Source organism: Rhinolophus hipposideros (assembly GCF_964194185.1).
Source record: "Rhinolophus hipposideros genome assembly, chromosome: 14".
In the NCBI taxonomy this organism is placed as follows: domain Eukaryota; kingdom Metazoa; phylum Chordata; class Mammalia; order Chiroptera; family Rhinolophidae; genus Rhinolophus; species Rhinolophus hipposideros.
Genome location: NC_138060.1, coordinates 40,273,401 through 40,294,203, shown reverse-complemented (window position 1 = coordinate 40,294,203; position 20,803 = coordinate 40,273,401). Strand labels below are relative to the sequence as shown.

Genomic DNA, 20,803 nt, shown 5'->3' with positions numbered 1-20,803 from the left:
CTTCTCTCCAAAAGCCACTGATTAGACTCCCATTAGGCAATGGGACTAGTCAGGACTTAGGGGAGAAGCTGTCTATTCAAGGCTGTTATGCACAGGTGAGTTTGAGGCCTGTGCTAAATTCTAATTAGCGTTTGAAAAAGAATTGAAGCAAAATTCCGTTTTATCTCACAGGAAGCCTATAAGCTTTACAAGACCAGTCTTCTAATATTGCACAAGCAATATTTTTTATAGACTCAGAAAACAGAAAGTGGAGCTTTTCTTGGTAATTGAATGACATAGATGATCTAAAATATTTAATCCTCAAAATGGCATCACATCCCTGATAGCAAACTGAATTAAATGAGCCACATACATATTCACATCTGACATATTGCTTCACATCATTGATAAGGAAGATGGGGCAACACTTCTGACTCTGGGACTCCTGCTCCAGTGCTCTCTCCACTAAATTGGCCTCTGTGCCAGCCCTGATATTGCTCATTGTTTAGTAAAAAGTGTTTCCTTTCGACTTTGGAGTCAGACCTGGGAAGGAACACTAGACACTCACTAGCTATAGGATCTTAGAGTAGGCTTAAATGGGAGATTTCTCGTGAAATCATCCACCATTATGCCTTTTGGCATACAGGAAAGAGTTGGACATAGGCTCTTTCTGTGCAGAGAACTCCTGGTTCTATTAAGACTACTGAAGCTTTCCCTTCATTTAGTCTTCACATAAGAATGACTTTTAAATGTTATTCATCCCTGTTATTCATCCCATTATATTGTTTTTCCTAATATGAAGAGCCATCTCATCAACCTGAGTGCCCGACAGAAAGTAAAGTGTCATTTTATTTTGTTTTGTTTTATGTTTTTCCTAAGATTTTAGGAAATTTCTTATCACTCATTAAAAAATTAGGGAAGGTTTGGATAAGTGCTGACGGAACTGAAGGCTGATTAATAATTTCTGAATGGATTTGGTGCAATTAATTAGACATGCATATTCTTATTTCAAAATAAATCAAAGTTATACATGCATGTGGCATAAATAGTCCAAAAATTCTTAGAAAACCAGAAGTTCCCATATTCTCTCATCCCATCTTTTTCTGCACCAGAAACAAAACTTTTCAAGTCTTTCGGCCATTTTTTTTTAAGTAATCACTTTCTTGCAAGTAACATATCTATGCTCCTTTGAATTTAGCTTACTTTTATATTTCATCCCCCAACCATACACATTACACATTTCCAGTACGGTTACATTATTACTTTGATAAGATCAGTATCCGTGTTAATAATATTGTTACAGCTGAGCCATTTAGTGTAATACATATGTATGGCCAAAAAAAGTATACACATTTTAAGAAAGGAAAAACCTGTATTAATATATACCAATAACAAAAGATGAACACAAGACACGTTTGACTTCTGCAATTACAATGCGCTCAAAGTGGTGACCATCAGTGTCCAGACACTTCGGATTACAGCGAACAGATTTGTTTGCTTTGTTTTCCATGTATTTATCACCAATCAAAATCCAAATTCTTCACCAATTGTGTGAATTTTCCCTTAACAGGTTTTGATGTATCTAGTGGAATATCAACCAATCTTGAAAACTTCTCCCAGAGACTCTGCCTGCTCTTAATCTGGGCAGGTTGGCACACCTGTCATCTTGAGCTGACTCTGATCGTCCTCTTAAACATACCACACACTCTCTTGAATTATATTTTCATTTCCTAAATCTCATGTCTTCATTTTTCTGAGTTTACTGCCTCGTCTTGGTGCACCACGACTTTCGTAGATTCCTAAGAAAAGGTGCATGGGAGGGAAGTACATTTTTAGAGATGTACTAAAAATGGGTAGAAGCTTTTAGAGAGCTTTCATGTCTGAAAATATATTTTTTACCCTTGAATTTATTGGTAATAGGTGCTAGGTTGGAAGTCACATTTATTTGGAATTTAAAAAAATTATTGTGGTATGACCACATGTACTAAATGTGGGTAGAAGCTTTTAGAGATCTTTCATGTCTGAAAATATATTTTTTACCCTTGAATTTATTGGCAATAGGTGCTAGGTTGAAAGTCACATTTTTTTGGAATTTAAAAAAATTATTGTGGTAAGACCACTTAAGATGAGAGCTACCTTAACAGAATATTAACTGTACAATACAGTATTATCTATAGGCACAATTGTACAGCAGATCTTTCAACTCTTTTCATCTTGCATAACTGAAATTTTATATCCATTGATTAGCAACTCCCTATTTCCCTTTCCTCCCAGCCCCTGGCAACCAGGGTTTGATTCTTTGCTTCTACGAGTTTGACTATTTTAGATACCGCATATAAGTGGAATCATACAGTATTTGTCTTTTTGTGACTATTTTATTTTACTTAGCTTAATGTCCTCAAGGTTCACTATTGTTGCATATTACAGGTTTTCCTTCTTTGTTAAGGCTGAATACTATTCCATTGTATATATGTACCACATTTTAAAAATCCATTCATTTATCAATGGACATTTAAGTTGTTTTTACATCTCGGCTATTATGAATAGTGTTACAGTGAACTTGGGAGTTCTAGTATATCGCTCAGATTCTGAATTCAATTCTTTTGGATAAATATCCAGAGGTGGAAATGTTGGATTATATGATGGTTTTATTTTTAATTTTTTGAGGAACCTCCATGCTGTTTTCCATACAGGTTGCACTATTTTGCATTCCCCACAGAGTACAAGGGTTCCAATTTTTGAGGCAATACTGTAGTATTTTCTAGCTTCCAGCATTCTTCTTGAGAAGTCCAAAGTCATTCTGGTTTCTGATCCCTTGTATGTAACCTTTTTTTTTTTTTCCTTTGTGGAAGCCAAAAGAATCATCTTTTTGTTTGCAGTGTCATGAAATTTCACAGCATGGAAACTCAGGACCTTTAGTTCTAGGAACTTGTATTAGTTGATTGATGGCTTCTTCTTTTCCAACCACCACTTTCACTTTTGTTCTCTCTTTCTCAATCTCTCTCTCTCTCTCTCTCTCTCTCTCTCTCTCTCTCTCTCTCTCTCTCTCTCTCATTTTGGTACAGTTTTTAATTCAGTTGCTTAACCTCCTACATCTATGCTGTTCAATATGACAGCTGCTAGACTCATGTGGATTCTCACATTTGCATTTAAATTAATTGAAATTAAATAGATTTTTAAAATTCAGTACCTTAGTCCCACTAGTCACATTTCAACTGTTCAGTGACCACATGTAGCTAGTGAATATCGTTATTAGTGCAAATACAGAACATTGCCATCATCACACAGAATTCTAGGACCGTGCCGTCCTAGATGGTCCTCTCATTTTCATATCATTTGATACTATTTTCCACATCTTGGTTAGTTTGCTCTAATTTTCGGAAGACTCCTCAACTTAATCTTCCATTCTTTATACTGACATTTAAAAAATACCATCATTATTTTTCATTTCCAAAGGTGTTTTTTTTCATAGTTTAAATGTTTCTTTTTTTAGCCACAGTATCCTATATTTATTTATCTTATGTATTTAATATCTATTCTTATCTCTCTAGAGATATTAAGTTTTGTTATTTCCAAAGAGTTTCGTCTTACTCAAGATGTATTTTTTCTTCCTCTTTATATCGATCTATTTCTTTTATATTAGAAGGTTTCAGTAGATGTCTGGGCAGATTTTGATATCTGCTCATATTTAAGAGTGGAACAGGATATATCTGAATAGAAAGTCTAAGCACATGAGTAGGATGGATTAAATTTGCTCTGTGTTGTAGGGTGATATGTATAGGCCATTTCCATGAGTAATATTAACAGATTCAGGACTTTCCTCCTGTACTGTCCAGAGTATTTGGAGAAGATTCTTCTGAAACCTTACCAGGAGAATATAGACTTGACGGCTAACATTCTAGGAACCACGTTCAAGAAGAGGACTGGGGTCTCAGGACTTGGGATATAAATAAACATGTTTCTTTCCTCTTTTTTAGTACTGTGCTTAGCATCGCCAAATGTGTCTGGTTTTCTTCAGTCCAGAGACCCTCTATGTCACCCTCACAAGAGGTAAGTCTCAAGTTTTCTACAAGGGTGGGGGGTGTTTTAGACCGTGTGCTGTGCCCTCCGCAGCTGTGCGGAGTGTCCTTAGTTGAAGAGTGTCACCGTGCCCATGGTCATGTGTTATTTGTGGGGGCAACTTGCCTACAGTGATTGGTTAGTGTGAGTGTCCAGGTCTCTCACTCAACTCAGGACAATTCTAGAAGATTATCTCAGATGAGAGGTTTTTGTATGTCTATATCAGAACCCAGAGTTTTTTGTTCAACCCTGCTTTCTTCCTTTCCCACACAGATGTTGATCTCACTAATACTTGCTTCTCAGGGAACTTGGTAGTTTAGGAAGGACCGTTGTCTGGTTGCACATATTAAGGGAGGAAATCTGTGTGGATCTAGCTGTTTCTTAAAAATACTTTCAAATCATCTTCCTGTTTTTAGCTTTACCGTCACTGTCATTTGCAGAGGTACTATTCTAGGAGTATCTGTTCTTGAGCTTTTGGAAGGTTTTATCATGGAAATCTCATTGCTTAGCTTTTTCCACTACTGGTTAGGATTTATGTGTCTGAGATCCATTACGTTGGTTCATACTCCTCAATTTTGTTGCTAATATATTTTTGGACTGTGGGTGTTGTGTATTGAAAAAAATCTCTTTACTGTTGTTTTAGTGATATTTTGGAAATGAATGCATTGACTCTTTCAGTTTCTTGATGTACACTTCACTCCCATCTAGAACTCCTGACATTTTTATTTACAGTCCATATAGTATAGGAAATAGAAATATTCACCATTAAAGCTTTCTGGTTGCACTAATCCAGGAAAGAAGAGTAAGAAAGGAATTACATATCTTGAAGTTTGATATAGTCTTAAGGAAGTAAGCGATGGGAAACTATCTGTATGGAAGGAGTTATTACAGGCTTTGCAATTATAAAATTATATAAATGATAGTATAGGTTAAAAAATATACAAAACCTCAAAGATCATGATGGCTTATGACTAGAATGATGGTCATAATTATTTTTAAAGCCATTCTGAAGGGGTAGAATACATAAAATGCAGGCATTTAAAAGCTATCCTTTCGTTAAACTCAGTAGTGACGAGATAAAATATGTGTTAGTATGTACTGTTCTAGATGGGAAGGAGTAGATAAACTTCCAGGGGGCTTATCGGAAAATGTGAAATATAATTAAAGGGCTGGGATAAGGAGAACCTAAGTAGTAAGCAGAAGAACACACAGTTTATTCAGAAGAGAAAGATTAGATGGGTTTCTAATGTCCCTAAAGCATATAAAGTAATACTTATTCATTTTCACATTTAAAACTCTTTTTCTAAGAAAATTTAATGGGATAATTGGTGGGTAAAAGTATTTTATTGGTAGTGGGCCATTCAGTGTTAGTTTTCTTCCTTCTTAAAGGATCCAAGCATGATAAAGTGGTCTTTAATTTCAACAAGAAGCAATGAAGTTTTACATAAGAATTCCTAGAAGTGAGGTTTATGATATGAGTAGAATAAATTTATTGCTTTAAAAATTGAAGTTTACGTAGAAAAACGAATGGATGGAAATGGATCAATGGATGTGTGATAAATGGTTTCACTTGCAGAATAATCCCAGAAATGATATATTTCTTTTTCTTCATTCCCCCCCCTTTTTTCCTATTTTTTTCATAATTTTTATAAAATGATCAGTTAACATTTTTACAATGGATAAAACTGACACCATTTATATTTTAATTACAACATGATATTGTGGATATATTTCTTTATCCTGTGATGAAGAGGCCTGATAATGTAAAGCTTATAGGAGATCAAACTGAAGCTAAACAAGGTTTTGTTTCAGTCCTGGCCTTGTCACTTACTAGATTTGTGGCCTTGGGCATGTTAATTAAGTTTAGAAAACACTTATGATAATATTGCCTAAACCACAGGGCTGTTGAGAGGATGAATTTAATGAATACTTTTTGTTTAGAAGTTTTGCATCCACAGGCATACCTTGGAGATACTGCAGGTTTGGTTGGAGGTCACCACAATAAATCGAATACTCATAAGGCAATAAAGCAAGTCACACAAATTTTTGGTTTCCCCATGCATATAAAAGTTATGTTTATACTATACCGTAATCTATTAAGTGTGCAATAGCATTGTTTTAAAAATGTACAGACTTTAATTAAAAAATACTCTAGTACTTAAAAATGCTAACCATCCACCTAAGCTTTCAGCAAATCATAATCTGTTGGTGGTAAAGGGTTTGCCTCAGTGTTGATGGCTGCTGACTGATCAGGGTGGTGGTTGTTGGAGGCCGGAGTGGCTGTGACAATTTCTTAAATTAAGACAACAACAAAGTTTGCTGCTTCAATTAATTCTTCCTTTTACAGACAATTTCTCTGAACCATGCGATGCCCTGTGATAGCATTTTACCCATAGTGGAACTTCTTTAAGGTTGGAGTTAGTCCTCTCAAACCTTGCTGCTGATTAATCAACTAAGTTTATGTAATTGTCTAAATCTTTTGTTGTCCTTTCAATAATTTTCACAGTATCTTTGCGAGCAGTAGGTTCTCTCTCAAGAAACCAGTTAAAAAACAGCCCTTCTCTTAATAGCTGGCATCTAAGCTCCCGGCACCCAATAGTCTGCTTTTCTCACACTGGCAAAGCCATTACCGCATTCACCCCCACAAAAAGAAAAGCAAAAAGGGAAAACACTCCCCGCCACCATCCAATGAAGCGCAAACCTATGGTGTCCTGCCAATCCCAAGTGGGCCTCTCTACAAGATGCTGAAGCCAGAGACACAGTTACTTGCAGATATTTCTGTCCATGGTTTGCAGCCTGTCCCATGTGTTGCTACCGTCATTCACAACAGTAGCACAACAGTGATAATTCCCGAATTGAGAATAATCCCTAATACCAACATCTATGTGAATTCTGACTGACACAGAGAATTTCACTAAGAATGTAGATCCAACCAAGGGGGTCAAGTTATATGGCTTTTTAAACTGTTAGCCTGAACTTGCTAATCTTCTTAATACATATTTGGCTGGTGCTTCAATAAATTGGTAATTCAATTATAAAAAGTTTTTAAATGTGAATTTCACCCAAAAAAGTTAAAAATATGTCTCCATTCTCAGAGTAATAAAACTAGAAATACTTTTTTAAGATAAAAATAAGATTAATAAGGAATTAGTTTAATAAAGTTTTATCCAATAATCATAAGCTACTGACTAATAGTACCAATTCAGTCCACGGGTACATTTCGATTGACTGCAGAATATTTACATTTCTTCTTTAAAATGGAATGACTCAGTGAAACATTCCATGTGTATTATGCCTGAAGTCCTCACCATAGTCCATCATAGCATTTCACTCATCACATTATCCCATAATCTCTAAAGGCAACTTAGTTTATGAGCCCTGGCTTATGCTATTTACGTTTAGAAGATTCTAGGAGAAAATGACATTGGTGAATATGTAAAAACAAAAAACAAAAAACAAGGGTGTGTATGTGTTTTAAAATATAGGTAATACAATAAGATACAGATGTGGCTAAAATACTTCAATCACTGTCTCAAGCATCTTCAATCACTTCTTCAAGCATTTATCTAGGCTCTTCATTTCCTGTTTCATCACATATTTGACAAAGAGTTGATACAGATCTCCCTGAAGCAGAAATCTATCCCCTCAGATAAAGTATCAATTTTTATAGTAGTTCTTTCTTCAGGATACTGTTCCTTATTAGGATTTTTATATGTGTTTCTTTTATTATGAAAACAAAAAAAAAATCAGGCAGACTACTTCAGCAGGTGAAAGGAACATTATTACTATGTTCCACATTGAAAATTAAAATATTCAAAGTACATAAAAATCATCTTAGACTTAATTAATATCTGCTCAGTGGCTTAATGTCTGTCCTTTTGGGGAATCTTTTTATTTTATTTTAACAAATAACTTCAATTATCTTAAAAAATATGACCAAATTGAAATTCTTAGAAACTGAAAGACAAACCCCAGAGTCAACAAGAACAAAAACATTAACCAATAGCAGAGATTCTATCTGGAGTGAAAGCGCCATTCAATACCAGCAGTAAGAACACATTTTGAGAGGGAGCCAACTTTGGTAAATACGTGTCAAATTGCCTTTGACTTAAATCAAGCAGAACACAACCAAACAATGTATTCATCATGATGTGTGCCCGGGACCTGCAGCTTTGATTATGATTTCATTATTATAAAAACGCAAGAATGTCATCGTGTCCTATGTCTGAATAGTCAAATTTCCTTAACTGGACACCATGTATGCATTCATTTAGTCATCCATTCATCAATCAAATATTTATTATTAAGTGTTAAGACGCTTACTCTATATGTATTGGGTTTATGATCCTGAGCAAGAGAGGCAAAGCCTGTTTGCTGATGAAGGTTACATTTTCATGGAGCGGAGAATAGTTATAAGTTAACTTTAGAAAAAGGTTGTTTCAGGTAAGCATAGACACTATGAAGACAATGAACAAAGTGATGTGATAGAGTGGACGCAGGTGGGCAACTTCATACTAGATGGTCAGCGAAGGCCTTTCTAAGGAGTGTGTACGGTACAGGCTTCTCAAACTCCGATGAGACTGTGAATCACCTGGGGATCTTGTTAAAATGCAGATTCTGATTCAGCGTTCTTATGTAGGGCCTGAGACTCTGCATTTCAAATGAGCTCCCAGGTGAGGCCAATGTATCAGGTCCCCTTGGACTACGATTTCAGGAGTAAGGACTTTAAATAGAAATGAGAATGGTAAAAAGAATTGGGTCAGGAGCTATCAGTTTCAATGACAATCATGTGTAGAAGCTTGGTGAAGAAACCGAGACAAGCCCAGCCTTCTTTCCACCTCATGTCCAATTTTCTTTCATTTGCTGTCATAGGGCATGGTGACAAAGGCGTGGTGCTCCAGGGCATGGTGCTCCAGGGCATGTGCAAAGATATGAGCTCTGAGACCAGACAGTCCTGTGTTTCAGTCTTGACAGCACTGAGGCTTTTGGCAGTCCACGACCTCTAAATCTCACTCTTCTATGTTGTAGGATCCGTGCGTCATCATCTGGCTGGCTTATGGAAACTAATCAATAGATAATTAGACACTCTAGATTGGCTGACACAACCGTACTTCCAAACGCTCTCTTTGGCTATTTCTACTATAAGGGTATAAAAGCTTAAGACAAAGCTTAAGACCAAAAGACCTTGGTTTAATAGCCATTTTTGCAGCTAAAGATGACCATGGCGGCGGGACAGAGTTATGGTCAATGACATATTGATGGAAATCCCTGGCAGAAGAGGGAGGCAAAAGGAAGGACATTCCTTTCTGCATTCACAGGTTAAGCCTTGTAGGGAGAAGCCCTTGCCCATTTCCTTCACTCTTCTTTCCGTCTGCACAACAGAAATGAGTTCCAAAGGTTCAACAGGAATCTTACAGCCCCAAGATGAAAAATATGAGGGTGGCAAATAGCACGTGAAGGACAGCAGAGCAGAAAGGCAAAAAGAGAAAGAGTCTGAGGGCACGTGATTGTTGCGGTCGCAATCATGGACTGCTCAGCTCCAGACTCTTCAAAATGTGAGGAAAATAAACCCCTATTGTCTAAGCTTATGTGAGTTAGGTGTTCCGGTTCTTGTAGGTAAATGCAACTCTTATCTAATTATTTAGTACAGCTAAATATTTCTCCTGAAAATATTTGGTAATAGGGCAAAGCAGGTCCAATATAAAACATGCATCAGTGTACTTAATAATAGCAACCTGCTGCTGCCTGCCAATAGTTAGACGGCAGAATCTAACCTGCCAAAAGTTAGATGCATTTGAATCCTGATTTGTATTACCACCGAAGAGAAGCCTTCATACATCAACCTCTAAATTCTCAAGACAAATTTGAAGTGCCCACTTGTTAGAAATTGTAATTGAAATCCTCCAGTTCTGGGATAACTGATGATGCTATTGCTACATAATGAATACAGCAGTGACAACCATCATTTCTAACGAAATCTGGGGCATCTTTTAAGAAATAAACAGAACCACTGCACTGGTCCCTGTGCCTGAAAAAACAAGGCACATATTGTTATAGCCAAGTGGTTTAAATGGAAAACAAAATTAGCAGGATGTATGAACAGATGCGAAAAAAACAAAAACGAAAAACGATTGGAAAATTGAGACATTCAACTGTGTACAGAGGAAAGGAACTTTTAAAGGAAACTAAACACTGTCACATAGGTATAGGCCCTTTCATAGAATTAATTAACCAGCAGGTTTGTAGTCGGTGTCTGTTATGTGCAGGCACTGTAAGAAACTGAAAGACAAATGAAGTAGAGCGCCAGCTTCCAGGTTCTGAAAGGTTTGGGAAAGACAAGATAAGCCAGCAGTAAGACATGGAATGGCCTAAGGGAAGGACGCGTACTATGAACTAAGGTGGTTCAGGTGAAATGACAGTAAAGAAAAGAGGTGACATATTCGTGCTGAATAGCAGTGTCAGAGATGCTCCAAGTGACGGAAAGTTTGAGGACCTGGGGGGACGCAAGAAAAGAGTGTGAGTTTCATTAGCTGAGTGTGAACAGACCAGCTTAGCTCGTCCAGAGATATCAATTAGGTTTGAAGGTGGAATGGTAGTTAGAAAGTGGATTGTCGGATGCATTATAAGCTGATTCTTAAGTAATTGGAACTTCAGACCTGCTGACATGAGCTAAGAGCACATCTCTTTAGAGTTTAAAAAAGTAAGTGCTGCCTCTTCGTGGGTGCTTCCTCTGTGCATGAGCGACCTCGGTGTCCCTCTCAGTGTCCGAATCTCTTTTTATAAGGCCAGCAGTAGATTGGATTAGGCCCCATGCTGATGGCCTCATTTTACCTTAATTAGTTCTTTAAAGGCCCTATATCCAAATATAGTCGCATTCTTGGTGCTTTGGGCTAGGGCTTCAGCATATGAATTTGGAGGGGACACAATTCACTCAATAACAGCCCCCAGAACCGAAACCTGGAATTCATCAAGTCCTCCTTTTTCTTCATCTCCCATTATCAAGGTTTACTTGTTCTATCTCTGAGCAATATCTCCATACCGTCTAAAATCCTTAGAAAGATGTAATAAAATCTTTAAGATTTAAGCCCTGTCTGCCTGTCTAGCATTGAAGTTCAACTCCCTGACTTAAATAATCTACTTCTGAACAAAAGTCAACTATTTGTTATTCTAGCTCCTGAAATTAACATCCCTTCCTTTCAGTTTGTCACACCTGACTTGTCTTTCAAGATTTGCTTCACTATTATTTTCCCTGTGAAAGTCTCCTTGACTCTGCTCCAATTCTTGCTGGCCTCATCCTATTTTTTTCCCTTGTCTGGGAAGAATTTGCCATTTTTGCCGCTCTATCATTGAATATATGTTGCAAATACTGGAACTATGTCTTTCATAAAATCATGAGCAAAATAAAAATCTCCATAAATAGAATGTACACACCAGAGTTTGGGTGTATGAAAGTCCTAGTTCTACCATTTTTTACTATGCCATTCATCTTTGTCAAGTTACTTAAATTCATCAGCAAATAGGAATAGGAATAATATCTATTTCATACAGTTATAATGAGAAGTAAATGAAGTAATCAATTAGCATGAAGCAGAGACTCAATAACAGGCAGCTCTTTTTATAAAACATACGGAATATACAAATGACCATACCTATCTTTTATTGAGCGTAGTCTGTATGCTCTGTGCTATGTGATTTGCATGTGTTACCTCTTATAAACCTTGATAAAGTTAATTCATATATCAGGACCCACAAAATGAAGCTCCCCCACCCCCACCTCAGTGGCCTGGCACATGTCACAAGTCTAAGTCAACCCGGACTTACGGGAACCACCTCTCAAGGAATCTTAATGTACACCAATCACAATCCTCCAACTAAGCTTTAACTAGTTCATCTTACCCTGAAAAATAGGACTTGCTAGACTTAATAAGGAAATCCTCAGCCTCGTAGCCAATGATGCCTTGTTTCTGTGTCGTTTCTTCTATTAATAATTCCCTGTACAACTCACCATTGCCCTAAATCCCCTGGGAATAGTGCTCCATTGCTTGTGAGGTCTGTCCTCCCCCAATCCATGAATTGTTTTCCCTTGCATAAAGAACATCAAACTCACTACCAAATTGTATTATTTTTGTCACTTGACAACAGATGTAGACATGTATGATTATCCCATTTTACAGATGAGGAAACAGTCTCTGAACAGGGAGGCAACTTGTCTAAGGCCCAGTAGTCCACATATAATGGAACCAGGATTTGAGCTGAAGTTTGGATGATCCAAAGCATACTGTCTCCATTTTGACATCTTTAGAAGTAATTCAGTAATGAAGGCAGAGTAGGTGCTCCATAAATATTTGTTGAATTACTTAATCCATTATTAATCCACTTTTAAGTTAAAATATTTTATACTGATAGGAAAAACAGGGTCTCATATCAAATAACTCAGTAATGCTAGATAGACATAAATATAGACGTTAGTGGCTTACAGACTATTTTTAGAATAGACGTAAAATATATGTCAGAAAGGAGGGTATTTTAAAAGGTAGTAAAAAAAAAAACCACACCAGATTTTTGTTGATGTCTCTCTCTCTCTCTCTCTCTCTCTCTCTCTCTCTCTCTCTCTCTCTCTCTCTCTCTCTCTGTCACACACACACACACAGACACACACGCACACACACACACACACACCAGATCCCCAGCTGAAAGCCCTTGAGTGTACAAATAGCACTTTGCATTTTATGCTAATCTTTCATCAATGCTGTTCAGTGATGGAAGCATTGTACCCTATATCTACCTTGTTAGCCTTTTCTGTAAAAGGTTTTCCCTCATTTCAAATAAAACCCAGAACAATGTAGATACCAATGATTGAAGTACTTTTAAAAAATAGAAGTATACAATTTATATCTCTTAAATGAAGTCCATCATGTGAGCTTCGGTAGAAAATTAATTTTAATTAACACAAACTTTAGTTCTACAACTTAGGTGAACTTCAGTGATAGCATTGGTCTGAGATGCAATATTGGGTCAAGTCAGGCTGCTTGCTCACTCGGTTTCCTAGTTCTGTGATGCAATACTGCTCCAGTTACATAGTGATATTTGAATAATTTTTCACTTTTCTTAAAGTTCTAAAAATATTATACATTAAGGTGTGTTTTTCCTGCAAGACATGCCATCAACTGGTGAATTTTAAGGTGTTTTTCTCTAGTAAATGCAGTTTTAAAAAGGAGAGAAATATATACTTCACTATATTTTATAACCATGCTGGCTTATAATAGTTACTTTACCTCTATAAAAATATTACATAATTTTGTGGGACACATATAATAAAGTAGCAACAGAAAAAATATATTCTTGAGTGTTCAGTATATATTTAGTTCTGTATTTCTAACTACACATATATATGAATGTATAATACATAATACACACATATATATTTAATATAGGAAAAATTTTATTCAAATAATTCTTACTGTGGCATAATAAGAAATATATATTTGGTCTTTGTCCCCACCCCCTTGCCCCCCACAACACTATAACCCTTGAACAGTGTGGAGCAAAGAGTTCTTTTAAATGTTAATAAAAAACTGGTGGCTGGGGGTCCCTAGATAGCTTAAGCATGGAAGCCAGTTGCCAGAAAGACTAAGGCAAGATTAGAGGGTTGGAACTTTCAGCCCCACCCTCTAACCTTCCTGGGAGAGGAGACGGGGCTGGAGATTGAGTTAATCACAAATTGCCAATGATCTAATCAATTGTGCCTATGTAATGAAACCTCTAGAAAAACTCCTAAACCAAAGGGTTTGGAGAGCTTCTGAGTTGGTGAACACACTGAGGTGCTGGAATGTGGCACACCCAGAGCAAAAGCCTGGCAGCTCCCCAAACCTTGCCCTATGTATCTCTTCCATTTGTCTATTCCTGAGTTGTATCCTTTGTAATAATGTAAGTAAAGTGTGTCCCTGAGTGTTGTGAGTCATTCCAGCAAATTATCACATCTGAAAAGGGGGATGGGGAGAGTATGAACCCCTGGCTTTGTAGCCACGATGGACAGAAGGGTGTGGGTACACTGGACACCCAATGCTTGTGATGGCATCTGAAGTGAACCCGTAAACCTGTGGAGACTGACACTAACTCTGTGTAGTTAGTGTCAGAACTTCAATAAATTAGAGGACACCCATTTGGTGTCCAGCGAGTTTTGGAACTGGTTGTCAGTATGGAAAAAATCCACACATTTGGTATCAGAAGTGTTGTGAGTAAATATTCCTATAATACAAAAAAAAAAAAAAAAAAAAAGAAAGAAAAACCAAAACAAACAAAAAACTGAAAATAAAAACTGCACACACTGATTTTCACATTTTCTTTTCTCTCGTCGGGCAGGTATTCCACTTGCTCTAATATCCAAGTAACTTTAATTGTTAGTTGCCCTTCCCTGTGTATGTAAAATATTTAGCCATGCAAATAAACAGGAAAACAGTCCTGTATTTGCAAACGTTTCAAATAATAGAAGTAGGGGGTGGGGGCGCCAAACCATGAGTGTTCTCCATTTGTTTTGTCATTTCAAGAGACAATATATTTGCAACACTCACACACATTTTTATAAAGAGCTGGAGTAAAAGAACCCATTCTTAAAAACACATAGTTGTTGAAATGTCAAATAGCTGGTTCTAATAAGGAACTTATGACGTAGGACATCCCTACGGTGACAATTGCTTTTTCTCTGGTCACCAAAATATTTCATTCTACTTCTGTTTAAGCAAAATAATAGCACCATTTGTTCAGTGTTAATTTTTGTCAGCTTACATAAAATGCAGGGAGTTTCTTAATAAGCTACAAACAGGAAATATAAGGTTAGAAACATAGTCTTCGAATCCTTGAAAGGTCATTGAAATGCTTGTTGTCTTAAAACAAATGATTGCCCTGTTATAGTCTATAAGAAACAGAACAGATTTCTTTTCAACATTCCACGCTAACAACCACTAAACTTGAGTTCTTGATTTCGTACATAAAATGAAATTTTGCACTTTTAAGTTCTCAGTTACTGCACTTAAGGTGAAGCGGAGAGATTTATTTTTAATCACATCATTTTAACTTCACTTATCACTATCAATTTATTTTTGTCCCTAATAAAGCAAGATGGTATGAATGTTTATATTCTGATAAGTTGTTTTCCTATCCTCATTCTATTTGCATAGAAATATGAACTTCTGGTTCTTGTTGATTGAATCTCTATTACAAAGACGAGAATGTAAATTCATGTGAGTCTCTGTGATTTTGGAATAGGTACCAAATTCTGCCTGCTTACAGTTATGAATATTTATCAGTCACTGTTGTTAAAAAAGACAATTTTTTTCGTCTCAGAATTTTTGAGTAAACAATTTCAAAATGTTACCCCATCTGTCAACGTTTTCTGAAAACAGTACAAACCTTCTTTTTTATCTTCTGGAGTAATCTTCACTTTTGTATCTGTTATATCTTTGAATGACGCCAGAAAAAGTACCACATCTCCCTTCTCGTTCTTTATAGGAACAATATCCAGTAGGCACCAAAATGGAGACCCTGAAACAGTAATAAAAACACAGATCAACCATTGCCATGTGTTTTTTCCTGTGAAAATCTCAATAATTAGTGGTACAGTTAATAAAGTCCTTACTGTTTCCTTCCATCCCACAAATGCCCCCCAAAATCTTAAAAGTGTCAGTTTTCAGATTCCATAAATGTCTAGCCCATATACATATCTCTTCATTCCCAAATGAAATTCTGTCTCTGAAAATAAGGCAGTATTTTAAACAAAAACACTTCTCTGTGCCGAGACAGTCTGCTTCCGTCTTTCAAATTATATTCCTTCTTTGAACTCGTTGATGGTGAAGCATTCCTCTTCATGAAGCGTCATCGCCACTTCCCAAAGCCAGCATACACTGGTTCATAAATAAAGACCTTTGTAGGAATTTGCCTTTGGAAAAACCTTGGTAGGAATTTGCCAGAAGTCTATTTAATCAATTTAAAAATCAAGGACAGTTCACCAGAATGGTTAAAATTAAAAAATGATGGAAAACACCGAGTCTTGTGTAGTCACTTAACCTGTCCTGCGTTTGCTGGCTGGTAGCAAATTAGTGCACATACTTTAAAAACGCTTGGCAGTATTAAGACATATTCTCACAACACAACATTATACAGCCATGTGAACGAGCAATGTACAATAATTGACAATGAAGGGGATGGATATCACTAATACAATGTTGAACAAAAGTAGCCAGACACAAATGAATGTAGTATGAATACATTTACAGTAAGGCCAAAGACAGGCAAAACTAATCTACTGTGTTAGAAGTCAGGCAAGTGGTTACCATTGGGAGACTGATTAGAAGGGGATATGGGTCGGGGGTCGGGGATGCCGGTCAACTTTTGCCTCATGATGTTCATATTGTTTACATAGAAGTGTTCAGTTTTTGAAAACTCATCAAACTGTACACTTTTGTTGTGTGTAGTTTTCAGTATGTTTTATTTTAAGAATGTTGTTTAAAAAGTGATACAGTTCAATTCTATTTTTTGAGCAGAATAACTACAAGAAATATCATTAATACACTCAAGAACAAGCCTAAGGCTTATGTTTTGAAATGTTTTTATATATTTTTAAAGTGTACCTGTTAATAATACATAAAAATCCCTGCACTGGATTTCCTACTAAAAAACATTCCTGGACAGAAATAGTTGAAAATTATGGAAAAGTTATTGCTTGAAAAGTAAACTATTCATCTATTAACACACAATGTTCCTTCATTTTTCTTTTGACGGGGAAAAAAACAAAACCTCAGGACTGTGAATTTCCATCTTACGTGGGAATTGAGCTCAAAGTTGGGTGTAAGACAAAAATAACAGGTTCAGGGATATCCTTGCTATTTTGACTTGTTTCATAAATACTGTATTAGATCTCACAGTTTCCCACACAGCTGATGGGTCCATCCAGCCTTGGCATCTATCATTTTTTTCTTCAGTTGAGCACCAGAAGAAGCAGTTGATTTGTATTTAGGGGGCTACCTGACAGAAAAATCATATTTTATTATAGCTCTTGGTATTGTATTTTTTGAAAAGTGTGGTTGAATTCACATGCAATAAATGATGTGCATCCACTCTACTACAAAGCATGCATGAGCTACGTGCCTGTCCCACACATCCTTCTAATAGTTTCAAAGTCATAACTTCTTTTTTCTCTTTTGATTCAGACCTATGGTATCCTTTCATTCACCTTCCTTAATATCTATGCCACAGCAAATCCCTTTCAGGACTGGGTCACCAGACTCCAGGAGACCTGGGCTCCAACCGCAGCTCCAACATTAACCAGCCATGTGACCATAGAGAAGTCAATTAACTTTTCTGCTACTTGGTTTCCTTGATCATAATACAGTTACATCCTTCAGTCTAGGGTGGACATAGTCCCCCCAAAATGTGAGACAATAAATCAATTCTATTGTCTATGACCAATGGAGAAGCCTCGTAAATAAGCCATATTCTGGGCCAAATACTGTTATCCTCATCACCCCAGAATTGCTCTTACTTCAAATTTTTTCTATGGCTACTACTTCAAGTTGAAAGCCTTTTCTTTTCTTTCTTTTTTTTCCTTTTTACTAATTTTGTAGCTATGGGGAGAACGGAAAGAACCATCAGGCCGACCTATCAATCAGACCCTAGAGACAGTAATAACAGGGATGTGGAATAATGGTATGAATATGATATTTCGGTTCACAGTTTAAAGCATCTCTCTGTCAATTACCTTGTAAAAGCATCATCCAAATCAGAACAGAGACTATTAATTTTCCTGAAAATCCATTTTATCTATGCACTCAAACAAGCATCATTATTGTCTCCACAGAGCCTTTGCACAGGTGCACCACCAATGTATTTGAGAGAGGCAAGAGCACAAAATGAGGTGAAAGCCAGGAAATAGCTGCCAACAGTCCAATATTCTCTAATCAGCCCTTGAGGCACACCTGTCATTTCACATCATGTTCCGGGACAGCTGAAAAATCACTTCGGGGTTTGTCTTTAAAGATACAATCAGATGCGATCTTTGACATTTCACAAATTCAGTAAAATGTCATTAGTAGGGGTCCCTGTAAATTCAAGTTTTACAATGATTTGGCATTAACTAGGCTGATGTCTACCATCCCATAGCATATACATTTTAAAAAAGAAGTGTCTTAGGGAAATAGTGTAAGGGACACGCAAGCCTATTTTCTTCCTCCCTCCTGCCCTTCCTTCCTTTCATCCTTCCTCCTTCCCTCCTTACCTTTTCCTTTGTTCTTTCAACTGCTCCTTCAGATATATCTAAACCAACTGCCTTACAAATATGGCTTTGGGTACTTCTGAAGTTAGAAAGCAAGGCATATAACACTTGCTTCCTCATCCAGAAACTGGATAGATGCCCAAGTCTACCAATCAGGTTCAAAACAAGAACTTTTGCACAATTTGCTCATGTATTTTTCCCTTCTCTGTTCTTCTAAATCTCTCCACCAGTCCCTCTGCCCTGGCTCTGTCACAAAATCGTCAACCTTATATGACTAAGACCCTTAAAAGACCCCCAGGGTCTGCCTCTTCCCCTTTTATCCATGAGCACAATGATGGTTACACAACGCCTTTCAGTTAGCAGCAATTCAGGCCTGGTACGGGAAGTCTCTCTGAGGGCTGAGGCTGGAGGCAGCAAACCCCTCAGCCTCTAATACAGAGATGTGAAGGATCCTTAAAAGCAGGGTTAGAAGGCAGAAATCTTGTGTCACTTTTAACTGCTTTTGTATATAGCAGCCAATAATTACCACGTGGGTTGGTGAGTACTGAAACAGATGAGGCTTTTCCAGGGTTTAAGTTAATAACACCTTTAATTTCCATAAATACAATTCGTGGGGAGACAACAGGGTTTATACCCTACATGGTAAAATGTATTTTCAGAATTGCGTAAGTAATTACACAGAGCTTAAATCTGGTGGAATGTCCCATGTCTCCATTTTGGTGCTTTCTTTTTCGTCACTGGGCAACAAGGTTATAGGAGAATTTGACTTGCTAATATTAACAATTGTAAAATAGATTTACATGCATACATATACCCCTCAAAATGATTATATCTGGCAATAAGAAAATACTATGATAAGGTTTACAGCATAAGTTCATACATAAGTTTAATAACTTAATACAAAAAGGTACAGATATAAAGAAAACTGGGTTGTGAGTTGTCCCCTTCTCTTTAATGACTATGCTGTTTTGATGAGTTACAAGTTGCATTTCTCAATGTAACATAGTAGCACAATGTGGGAGATGAACACTTTGCATGTCCTCATGTTTCTTGTATCAAACAGGATTTTGACTGGCTTTTTAATGATAAATACTTGTGACCTTTTGTTTTTGAAATTATGACAACAATATAATGCCCTGAATGTTCCCAGCATCAGTATCATGTGACCTAAACATTTTCAGATGCTCCTCACATTTCACATTGAATCTGATGAGTCTTGTTCTCTACACCTGTTATCTCAGTGGTATTCACTTTATGATGTGGTGACAATTTGGCAGGTTTTAGAAATTAGTCTAGGGGATGTATGAGTGTATTGGGGTTGGGGTGGGAAAATGGGTGCAGGTAAGTCAACGAGGCCACTATTAATTGTAGCCAAGTGATGGGAGTGATGGGACACTGAATCTGTAGCAGAAACGGTAGGGCAGCCAGGGGAGAGCTGCAGCGTCACCACAGAGCTCTTAGATGGCCCTCCTCTGTATCACATTTGCCATTGCCTTGCTCTGGCTTTAATCATCTCTTACCCACTCTTCAAAAGTAAACAAACAAACAAGTATTGTTCCTGTCACTAGTCTTCCTCCCATGCTGCTTGCAATAGCTATGAAAATACAGGGTTCTGATGAAACTCCCAGTGGCTCTTCACTCTTTGCTTAAAGCATTAGCAGGACATTCCAAACTCGTATGAATATGGGAGGTCTATTTTCAAGAGACTAGAAAGGAAAACAGGAGTGGGATGGGTCATGTGAAGAGGTGAACTAAAGGAAGTGTCATATTAAGAAGGAGGGGGAGTCCCCTGGAGTCCCCAGAGCTGTGTGGGAAACAAGTGCCTATACCAAGGCATGGAAACACTGATTCTTTGGTGAAACTGCAGGTAAAGGCTTCACCTTATCGGCAGAGAACACCTCTTCCAAGGACCATCCAGTTATAGCACAGCTCATACATGTTTTAAGTCTTTGTTCAGTCCCCAGGAATTCGCCTTGAGAGGACACCCCTCCTCCAAACATCCCAGGATTCTAGTGAAGCAAAGGAAAGGGCACAGGGGCCCTGATACCTTTTGTAGCAGTGGAGGGTGAAGTGGGGGTGGTGGGAGATGAAGTGAACCAGCTGGAGACCTCCCTGAACGGGGCAGTGGCTAAGGACACCTTTTGTTTCAATTTTTAATGAAGAGCTCATAAAACAATGTGTTTTCCTTTTTTTTTTTCCTGGCAGAATGCACACACAATATTGATAATAGTGGATTGTGGGATTATAGTTTATTTTTTTCTTTTCTTCTCAGGAGCCTTCCTTATTTTCAGTTTTTCTGGAATAAGCGTGAGGGAATATATGGTGGGATTCTGGCAAGTATAGAGGTTTAGGGTAAGAAATGTAAGGAGTTCGAAACCGGGCAATGAGAGTAATGAGGTCATATTTCTGGGGAAATCAGTTTTTACATATTCTCCATTATTGAAGTTCTAATAGACATTCCATTTCAAACTTTGAGAAAAGTTTTATGTTAAGTTAGGC

General features: G+C 37.2%; 1 protein-coding gene across 1 annotated transcript in view; it reads right to left on the bottom strand.

The window, feature by feature from the left end:
- Window positions 1-20,803, bottom strand: part of KCNH8 (potassium voltage-gated channel subfamily H member 8) — a gene marked incomplete at its 5' end in the record, with an annotated part of 310,088 nt that overhangs the window by 169,738 nt on the left and 119,547 nt on the right. Inside the window, one exon of the mRNA XM_081072214.1 lies at window positions 15,448-15,579. Coding sequence (XP_080928340.1) covers window positions 15,448-15,579 — 132 coding nt within the window. The remainder of the gene's footprint in view (window positions 1-15,447; window positions 15,580-20,803) is intronic.